The sequence below is a fragment of the Pteronotus mesoamericanus genome, unplaced genomic scaffold (assembly GCF_021234165.1).
Source record: "Pteronotus mesoamericanus isolate MK-2021 breed Mesoamerican mustached bat unplaced genomic scaffold, CSHL_Meso_final contig_657, whole genome shotgun sequence".
In the NCBI taxonomy this organism is placed as follows: Eukaryota; Metazoa; Chordata; class Mammalia; order Chiroptera; family Mormoopidae; genus Pteronotus; species Pteronotus mesoamericanus.
In genome coordinates, this window is record NW_026555229.1 from 6,026,824 (window position 1) to 6,037,500 (window position 10,677).

General features: G+C 53.4%; 1 protein-coding gene across 2 annotated transcripts in view; it reads left to right on the top strand.

The window, feature by feature from the left end:
- SUFU (SUFU negative regulator of hedgehog signaling) overlaps window positions 1–3,902 on the top strand; it is a 95,691-nt gene extending 91,789 nt beyond the window's left edge. For both annotated transcript variants that reach the window (XM_054581430.1, XM_054581431.1), the window contains exon 12: window positions 1,070–3,902. In XM_054581430.1, the coding sequence (XP_054437405.1) occupies window positions 1,070–1,159 (90 nt within the window). In that variant the 3' untranslated portion in view covers window positions 1,160–3,902. The remainder of the gene's footprint in view (window positions 1–1,069) is intronic.
- Window positions 3,903–10,677: the final 6,775 nt, after the last annotated feature.

Consider the following 10,677-nt stretch of genomic DNA (forward strand, 5'->3'; position numbering starts at 1 on the left):
AGTCCCGGCTTGGACAGTCCCCCATCAGAGGGAAGGAGAGGGGCCAGCCAAGAAGCATCAGGCCGGTTCACTTCCAGCCGCAGCTCGACGCGGGCTGAAGGCCTGTTCTCCCCTCCTGTCCAGTCTCCACGACTCTCGCCGCGCCCCAGGGCAGCGGGAGTCGTGAAAGGCGGGCCCTGGTTCCGGCAGGGTTCATCTGTGGAGCGCCAGCTGTGCGCCCGAGCACAGTCAGAGTCCAGGCTGTAGAGGGAGTAACGTGTGTCAGCCTCCTCCCCTTACCCCCACTGGAAGCTCTAGAAACAAAACTGTAAGAAAATCAGTGACTCCCTGGATAAGGCAGGAAGACCTAGATCTCTCCTTGACCATCACTGGGACCACTCCGAGGCTCATAACCTGGGACGCAGTGAGATTGAACAAGGGGAAGCAGGGCAGAAGGCTTGTTCCTGTTAGGATGCACCAGACCCAAGAAATCACCTCCAGCCACACTCATTCTGCTCCTCTCCTCCCTCTGAGGCCAAGTCAGGGCCTCCTTCCCTTGGACCCCTTGGCAAAGGCTACGGAAGTCAGGGTTCAGGATCCTTCTGCACTAGCCTTCAAATGCGAAGCCATAGCAGGGACAGGTCTGCAGTTTTAGACCTCAAGGCATTTCTCTGTAGCATCTGCACCCTCCCCCTGCCCCCCATTCTCCAGCCCAAGGGCCTCAGGGAACAGATTCCTTACATGCTTGTGGCCAGAGGCAGAACCAAGGAAGTGAGCTGAAGAGAGGTCAGCACAGTCGAGAAAGAGTTAGAAAACATGCCTCCTCCATCTCCTGGTTAATTATTGGCCTGGGGGCAGGGGGGTACTGAGGGGGAGAAGGGGTCACCGAACTCCAGCAGCTTGACTTCAGCCACCCACCTGGGTCTATCTAGCATTTGAGATTAAAGCCAGGAAACCAGTGGCCTATCAGCCCCGGCGCCCAGGGTTGGGCCTGCGTGAGGGTCCTGGACACTTCGCTAGGCAACCTGCAGAGAAGGTGGTGGGTTCCGCTAACGCGTGCACTCTGGCTCTGTGCTTGCTGCCTCCACAGTTCAAACTTCCCAAGGAGTACAGCTGGCCCGAAAAGAAGCTGAAAGTCTCCATCCTACCCGACGTGGTGTTCGACAGTCCACTGCACTAGCCTGGGCTGGGCCCTGCAGGGGCCAGAGGAGAGCCCGGCTGCTCCCCAGGAACTTCGGTATAACAACTGTGTGAGAGGGACTCCCACCATTAAAAGGCAGGACAAGCGTGAGGATGACTGAGCAGCCACACACCTGCAGCGTGGTGGGACGCCGGGCATGGGCGGCTGACCCCCCCTCGCCTGCAACGCCAGGCCCACGTGGCCAGGCCCTGAGCCCACTGGGCACTGAGCAGGCAAATGCAAGCCTTCACTTTCTGCTGCCGCCACAAGTTCTGGTTTGAGAAGTGACTCCAGACCTTTGATGTGCCCCTAGGTCTCAGGCCTCGTTTCTCGCCTACCCCCTGCCACGCAGCCCAGCAGGAAGGAGGTGGAGCGGCCCTGTGGGTTCAGCACCGAGCTCGGCTCCAGGAAGCCTTGAGTAGTCAGGCTCCTCCCACCACGGAACAATTCCTCTGATCATGTTTGGTTTTGTTCCTCTATTTTTATTTTGTAGAAACTGATGGTATTTTATTGCTCTTCAAAGATGTCCAGAAGCTGTGTATATAATGTTTTTTAAACAAGACTTTATTCGCAGATGAACTTTTGCATTCTCTCAGACAGGGGCCCGGGGCTGTCTTCCCCTGACCCGCCACCAGAGACGGCGCCAGTGGCTCACCCGCCAGCCCAGGGCCCAGAGGAGCCCGCTTCAGAGAGAGGCTTTTCTCCCAGGTTGGCCGGCGGAGCCCAGGGCAGAGAACTGAGACGCCCCCCATGCGGCCCTGAGCCCAGTTCAGCTGGGGCCAAGCAGGGATGCTGCTGGTCCCCAAGTGGCCTGGGCCCCACAAATTCAAGGACCATCGGGTCTCAGAGACATGGTGGCCTCAGCCTCATCTTCCAGGCCTTTCCCACCCAGCCAGGCTTGCCTGGGAGAGGGTGAGGCCCAGCACCTCACAGATCACCCCCGCCTGCCACTCAGGGCCTGGGTCTCCAGCTCTTTGACCACTCTGATCCCATTTCCTCATTCCCCTGGGCCTCCCAGCCTCCAGGCTGCAGGAGTCTGGCTTATTAAAAACAGAGAAATTAACGTCTCGACATGTCTATAACGTTGATTTTGCAAACACCGCACTCTACTGCCCTCCCATCCATCCTCCCTGACCCATTCATGTCTCATCTTCCATTCTCCATACTTGTCCTGCATCTGGGCCTCTCATGGTCCTTGGTCCCTTGCCTGAAAACTGCAATTCTTATGACCTTCCTCCCAGAAGCCCTGTGGTTTGGGGGTTCCTCTTGGGTTATCTCCTACTTCTGCCCAGGAATCAACAAGCCCCCTTCGTACCCTCTTACTCCCAAGTCTAGGGACCACTATTTCAGGATCATCTTTCAGGCCTGTCCAAAGCAAAGCCATTTTGTCTGTCAGGGACCATGACCTTCCCTGCCTGCATGGCCACACACAGGCACCACCAGGAGGCCCACAGGTGCAGGGCCCTGCTGATGACAGATCCAGCCAAAGAGCTGCCTCCACGGGCCATAAAGGCTGTGGCCGGGCTCCCCAGGGAACAGTAGCTGGACTTCCGAGGGACCTTGGTCCTTCTCTGCACACACCCTCAGGGCCACCTGGTTAACTCCATCAAACTCGGAGCTGCAAGGCAGATAGGCCTGGAGTGGCAGGGGAGACAGGCTTCCGGCTGCCAGCAGCCGTGTGGGAACCCTCTGGACCTGACGCTGGCAGCCGCTGTGCCTTGCCTGAGAATTTTTCAGAAGGACATTTCCTGGCTTTCGCCCACCGCAGCACCCCTGCCTTTGAAGCTCTCGTCTTCTGACGTTTTGTGGCCAGAGAGGTGCCCTGAGCTTTCCTCCTGCCCTTGCTCCCCCCCACCTGCCTCTCCACCAATCCTTTCTTTCTGGGGCCCTACCTCCACCTGCCTGGTTTGGCAGCAGGGAGGGGGGTATCTTCTGAACTAAGATTTGTCATCAGTATGGGAGGCAGGAGGGAAGTAGGTGAGCTCTGAACGCTGAGCCCATGAAGCCTGTGATCCCATTCCTGTGCTACGATGTAAGGAACCTCCAAGGTCACGCCGGGGCCAGGCCTCCACTTCCTTCCCCTGCGGTGCACCGGCTGCAGGGCAGTACCTAGACACCTGCTGCCTCTGACCAGACCTCCTTTCCCTTGTTCAGTGGAGTCTTCCCAGTGGTTGTTCTGGGAGGGGGTCTCCACTGAGCTGGCTGATGAGAGGGAACCCTCACTGCGAAATAAGCGAGGCGACCACGTCCTGTGCCCAGTGCAGCACCCAAAGCGTGGTGGGTGCTCACTAAGTGTATCCCTTCTTTCCCTGCCTGCAGCCCTTTGGCAGCCCTGACCTCGCAGCGAGCGGGGAGGTAAGGGGCTTCCTTCCCTGATCTGCCTCTTCCACTGGCTTCCTTGAGGTTCACCCAGTCCCACCCCTCCCCCCAGGTCCCTGGTGCTAGGAAGAGGCTCCCCAGCGTTGTTTGCCTGCTATATGAGACCAATCCTGTGGCTCCTCAGGTCCAGTACGGGCTGCGGGAGGACCACAGACCCAGCTGCCATCCGGAGGGGTGGAGAGGCTTGTGCAAGGTCTCAGGTCTGGCCTGGGAGCTGGTACTTCTTCCTGCCCTTCTCTTCCTCTTCCAAAGGCCGGGCTCCAGGGCAGGGTCTGGGAAGCCACGGGGAGCTTAAAAGGGCTAGAGTGTTTTTAAAAGATGAACACAGAGTCTTGGGACTGGGTTTTAAGATTGACTTGAGAGCAGGGAAAAACCCTGAAAGTTGGTGCCCCTATGGGGCAGACCAGTAAAGAAATCCCTTGACTATTTTTTTTTATCTGGTTGTCTTTCCTCTCTGGCTTCCAGGGCCTCCGTGCCAGGCGAGGTACCTGGGTCGCTGTAGAGAGAGCCCTCCTTTTGTACAAGTACCTGAATGCTGCAATGAGCAGACTTTTGTAAAAAATTTTTATTAGTTTCTAATGTCAATGGCGACTCAGTTCCTAGGGGCTGCAGCCAGCCAGGAACTTTTGTAAGAATTTTGGGTGACTGACTTAGATATTTCCTTCTTGCCCCCTGTCCCTCCGTGTAATCTAAGTGCATTAAACGTATTTGCAGAAATTCTGGGTCTTGTGCTCCTTTCTGGCTGGGAGTAGGGGAGCCAGAAGCCTGGCGCCCAGGTAGAGGGGGTGGATTGGACTTGGCCATTTAGAAGCTGGGGCGGGGAAAGGTCCCAAAGACTGTTTGGGGGAGTGGAGGGGGTGCCAAGGAGCAGGTTCCGGCAGCTGGTGATGTTTCAGTCATGCAGAAATGACTGCAGGGACAGTCTCTCTTTTACTTGGTTTTGAATTCGTCTAAAGTCAAGGGAGTAGGAGCATGGAACACAGTCTGGAAAGAGAAATGGGTGGGTAAGGAACCTTCATTCCTCTCCTACCTTCCTCTCCCCCGAAAAACCCTTTCCCCTTGGGAAGATGAGCCTTCCTCACCTGCCGCTTGGAGTCCTTGCCCCCACTGCCAGCTCAGGCCAAGAGAGGCCGCCCCCCTCACTGCTTCTAAATTCAACCTCTTCATCCAGAGCCTGAGGGAGGGAAGGAGAAGCTGCCTGAGAACCGGCACACCCACTGGGCGACACTGCGGCTGGCCCACCCTTCCTATCAACTTCTCTGGGCCTGTCTGCATGAGGAGCTGGGTGGCTCTTCCTTCCCTGGATTTCCCCGCTCTGCTCTCTCCAGAGCATGGTGAAGAAAAACAGAGTTCAATGCCCGTGGGGGAGAAACAGCCTGGGAACTCACAGGCAGGCGAGAGGGGTCAGCACTGAGACAGAGTTCCTGGGACCCGCAGGACTGCTCTGGGTCCCCACGCATTCTTCCCTCTCCTGCTAGGCCTGACCATCTGTCCCGAGGAGTAGCCACACCTTTTCTCCTGGCCTTCGGGTGGGTTGGAGCTGTAGCACCTGGGGATTCTCCTGGGGCAGGTGGCTGAGGTCCTGGGGGCATGGAAGAGGGGAGGAGGAAGGGTGTCAGCCCCTGTCAAGGGACTATCAGCCCCCTGCCCTGCCTTCTGTGAGAACTAGCTGTACCTGGGGACCTTACCCAGGAGGAAGTGGGCACTCCCCCTTGGCCCGTGACTCCCTCCTGAACTGTGGCGGGCCCCTGGAGCAGGGGGCAGGTCCCGTCTGGGCCTGCAGCCCCTGTGGCAGTCAAAGCAGGGCACTGGGGGGGTCTGGAGCCAGGCTAACAATCCCAGATGGCCCAGGCCGTCCCCCTCCCCCTTTCTCCACGGAGCCTGGGGGGCAGAGGGAGGAGGCGCTTATCTAATCCTCCTCATCTGACTGGCCTAGAGGGACCCAGGGTCAGGGTGAGGTTCTTGCTCCAAAGAGTACAGAATAGCAAGGTCCTGTGCTTAGGTGATTCCAGGACACAGGGCTAGACTGGGGTTGTTTTTGGAAAGAGAAGGGTTCCTAGGGGTGGGGGGTTTAAAGGAGCCCTGACTGGGGTGGGGAGGGCACAGACTTCAGGGCCAGGGCCTGGGGAGCCTGAGGGATTTGCCAAACTGGCCTGACGAGAAGGAGGATGCATGCTGAAAGTGACTCAACCCAGCCTGCAGAGGAGACAGCTGCAGGCTGCGGAGGGGGAGCAGGTGGGGAGGCCGGGTGGGGGGAGGGGAGGGGTTTGCTGGGCAAGAGAGTGTCCCAAGACTGTAGGGGTAGGTCAGGGTGTGGTCAGGGAGGGGCAACCATCTCTAGGCCCCTCTATGGAGGCGTGATGGGGCTGACCCAGTCCCTGCTCCCCTCCTCCACGCCAGGAGGCCTTTGAGGGAGAGCTAAGGGCAGTATGGAGGAGGGAGCAAGATGACGCTGCTGGGTGTCCACGGGTTGTGTGACATAGCTCTGTGAGTAACCTGAGGGGCAAGGGAAACTGAGGGTTGTGATGAGAGTTGCGGCCTTATTGGGGCCAGAGAACTGAGGGAAGTGACGCCTCCCCTTCTTTGTTTTTCCAATCTCACCCACTGCCAGCCTGTACCCTTCTCAGTACTGAGAACCCTGAAGGGAAGGATAATGGACCTTGAGGGTCGCAGCCTTTATAAGACAGAGAAGGCACCCTGTGCATTGATGAGCTATGATACTACTGTGGGAAGGGTAAGAACTAGAAAATATGTTCATTCACTTGTTCTTTTAACAAACCTATAGTGGGCCCTCTGCTATGTCCCGGGAGGCTGGCCACAGTGTGGGCCTTAAGGAGCTCATAGTGCAGTGAGGGAAAAGAGACAAGGGACACTTACGAGGAAGAGCCATAAAAGAGGAAGGAGGGAGCTGCTTTTCATCCTACTCCAGCCTCAGCAATTATTGTCAGTGTGACTAAGACAGGCTACCCTGCGCCTCAGTCTCTTCATCTGTAAATGGGTGCTTGCTTCATAGAGTTTTTGCAAGGATTATATGAGATAATGCTCACAAGATGCCTGGCACATAGTAGTTGCTCAATTAGTGTTAACCCTTTATTAAAGGGCTGTGCTGGGTCATGCACACAAAGGTGCCCAACCCAATCTAGGGAGATTTTTAAAAGGCTTCTAGAAAGAAATGACATTTAAATCAAAACCTGAAGGATGCTGGAGGGTAAACTGAGCAAAAGAATAGAAGCTTTACTTTCAAGAGCTCTGCAGGCAGGCAGAACAAGGGCAAAGGCCCCAAAGCCCTTTCGAGAACTATAGAGTCAAAATTGCCTAGAGTATAAGGTTTACGAGGCATCAAGCTTTCATTTTAGAACCATCTCTCTGCCTGCTGGATGGAGAGCGTTTTGAAAGAGAGTGAGATTGGAAGCAAGGTGACCAGTGAAGCCTGGAGGAGGGTAGAAGTAGTAGGGATGGAGAAAATACGATTCATCCAATGAGTCAACAAATACTAATATTGAGTACTAACTATGTGCTAGGTTCCATACGAGGTACCAGGGAGAGAGCACAAAGAAAGCCTCTCCCTTCACAGGTCTTATATTTTAGTGATGGGAGATGGATAACATTTTAAAAAAATACAATACATAGTACATGAAGACGTGCTATGGAGGAAAAACAAAGCAGAGAAGAGATAGGTATTGGGGGAGGGGTTTTATTAGGGAAGGCCTTACCGCTTAGAAGACATTTGAACAAAGACTCTCCATAACAGAAAGAAGTGTGCAACAGGGATATCTGGGGGAAGAATAGTTCAGGCAAAGCAAAGGGCAACTAACTACAGTAGGTGTATTTGAGGAACAACAGAGAAGTCAGTGTGGTGGGAACAGAACGGGAGACAGGGAGTGATGGGGGGTTACTTACACAGAGGCCAGACTGTACAGGACCTTCCAGGTAATGAGAAAACTTCGATTTTTATGCTGGTTGAAGTGGGAAGCCATTGGAAGATTTTGAGCAGAGAATTGACATAATCTGATTTATATTTTAAAAGAATTACTCTGACTTCTCTGTTGGGAACTGACTCCAGGAGGTAAGGGCAGAAGCAGCGAGAGTCGTTAGGACCTCCTGAAATAATCCAGGCAGGAGATTATAATCAAGTATGGTAGTGAGATGCTAAGAAGTAGTCAAGGTTTGCTGAAAGGTTGGTTGGCCATGGGATGTTTGCTGAGAAGCAGAGGTCTGCAGCAAGAACAGGCTTAGCGGCAGCAGAAATCAGTACAGCTTTAGACATGTTGAGTTTGGGATGTTCATTGGACCTACAAGTGAAGATGTTAAGTGAGCAACCAGTAAACAAGTAAATTATCAGAGAGCTATATAAGAGTAGGATCTATAGGACCTGAAGACTGATTAAGTGGATGAGAGAGGTGAGAGGAAGATGTCAAGGTTGCCTCCCTAACCCTTAGCTTAGTAACTAAGTGGCTGACATGTCCACTGACTGAGATGGGGATCACAGTGGAGGGAGAACAGGCTAGAATGTGAAAAGGATAAAGAGTTTAGTTTCCAATAAATTGAATTCAAGCTGCTTGTGGGGCGTCTGAGTGGAGAGCATAAGTGGTGGCAACTAGGAGGGTGAGGACCCGGGCTGGAGATACTGCCCGGGCAGTCATCGGCATTATACAGTAATAAAGCCTTAGGAGTAAATGAAACGCCCCAGGGAACGGGTATAGATTAGTAAGAGAAGAAAATGAAGGGCCGGATTCTGAGAACCACTGGCATTTATGAGATGGAAATTAGAGAAGCCTGTGGTTAGAGAGATAGAACCAGAAGAGTATGATGTCTTAGAAGTCAAGAGGAGCAGTCTAGAAAGGTGAGAAATGAAAGGAATCCTTTAGAATCATTATCCAGGAGGTCATTGGTGAGGAGGCCACACAAGGACCTTCTGCTTCAAGCTAGACCTTGTTTCTTTGCACCATCTTCAGAGTATGAAATTAAGGACTATGGCTTGAAAACCATTTTCTCCTTGTTCATTCAGACATACATGCATTCATTCATTTTTCGTTTGTTCAGCACGTGAGGGGATGCAAAGTGCTAAAGACACAGGCTCTATCCATGAAGGGCCTGCATTAGCTCCCCATGAGGCATAAGGAGATGGAGGCTCTGAAGCAGAGGAACCTTCTGGTTTTATGGAAGGATCAGCAGCCTCCCACCCTGGGTCATGCTGAACTGGATTTGAATTTGTCCTACCATTTAGCACATAACTACTGATGACTTTGACATCCGTAGTCTCCAGCACAGCCCTCCCCCTTGTATGTACCATTGCCTCCTCAACATTTCCACTGGGATATCTGAGTCAATCAAACTTAGAACTTCTGAAAATCTCCCCACCCAAATCTACCTAACTCTTTGATTCTCTCTTAGGGAAATGGCACCGCCATTTGGCCTCTTTTAAACATTTTTTAGGAGAATACACCATATATATGTTTTTACTATATATACCAAGAATGTTTTTAAAGTTTGGAAGGATATACAGTGATAAGCATATCCTGATCCCATTCCTACCTCATTACTATCATGTACTGATTCCTCTCCATCTCATATATAATCCTTACCTAGTCCTGTTGGCTCTACTTCCAAAATATGTCCCAAATCTGAGTTTCTCACAACCAGCTGCAAGTCCAAACCCCTTACCATGACCTACAAGGAAGGCCCTGTGTGTTCTAGTTTCTACCTGTCTTTTCCAACACAGAGCCTTCATTCTGCCCTGGAACACGCCTAATCTATTGCTTTTGCATTTGTTTTTCCTCTGACTAAAGCACTCTTCCCCCGGGTTATCACTTGCCTCACTTGCTTTGAACATGAAGGTTTCCGTTCAAATGTCATTTTTTGGGGAGAGTTCTGTTTGAGCCCCTATCACAGAAATTATGCCACATATTTAATTAAAAACATTTTTTTTTTTTTTTTGTTCATGTTCTCCGAGAAATCCCCAAGGCCTAGAAAAATGCCTGGCACATAAAGGCTTTTGTTAAATATTTAGTGACTGACCGAGCGACCTCAGGTAATTACTATAGTTCTTTAAGCCTCCGTTTCTTTATTAACATTAAAGAGATAATTCCTATCGTGCTTGGTAGTTTTAAGCATCAGAAATGGGGGGTAAAGTTAGAAGGACATAGGAAAATTGTTTGCCCCACAGGAACCTTCCCAATTCCCTCTTCAGTTCCATCAGACAGCTGGAGCTAACAACCCTCCGCCTCTCAGGTAAAAAGAGCTACGGGTGAGTTAAGTCCAGGAAGAGGTGGTCCCACTATACGGCGGCATCATCGCCCTTTTAAGAAGCGCGGAAAGCCCATCCCAATGTTTAATATACCCAAGTTTGTACAAGTCACGTGAGAATCTTTGATTTGCTCCGCCTTAAAGAGGCGGGGCCTCATCTTGGGGCCCAATAGCAGGAGCAACCTGCGAAACAGCCCCAACTCTAGACAGGGAAAAGGGGAGGTGCCGGGAGCCTGAGCGGCTGTAACAGCACTTCCGGACAAAACGCCCCGCCCCCGGCTCCCCTCCCCTGTCCATTTATTTCTCCAGTGCCGGGTGGGCTGAACCAGCGGGTGCTGATTAAAGGCGCCGCGGTTGTGCTGCCGCTTTCTCCTCGCCTCCCCCTCCCCATCTCCCCGCCCCCTTCCTGAGTAGCGGGACCGACAGTGATGTAGAAACACCACCCTCCGCCTCTCTCCGCCCTAGCTTAGGAGTCCTGCTCTCCGCAGCCCCCTGCCCGCCTGGCTCCCCACCTTGGTGGCCACACTCGTTTGGGAGGGAACCCATTGTATCCGCCTACTCCGCCGGCAGACTCCGAGGCCGGGCCGTGGTGGGAAGATCCGGGACCCCTGGGCGCCCCTCCAGCCGGTCCCGCGAGCAGGGGCCCCTCCCTTATCCGCCCTCCTCGCAGCAGCGCGGTAGCAGCCAGGGCGCCCTTCCCTCCCAGTGGAGGCGGAGGCCAACTAGCGGGCAACAGGGACGCACCCCTTCCCGAGCCCCAGCGGTGAATCCCCCCACCGCGCCCCCTTCCTGGGGGAAAGAGAGCCGTAGCCCGAGCGAGCCGAGGCAGGAAAAGGCTGCCGCGGACTGCCCGGCCAGCAGATCATTTTTATTATCGAGATCATTATTAAAAG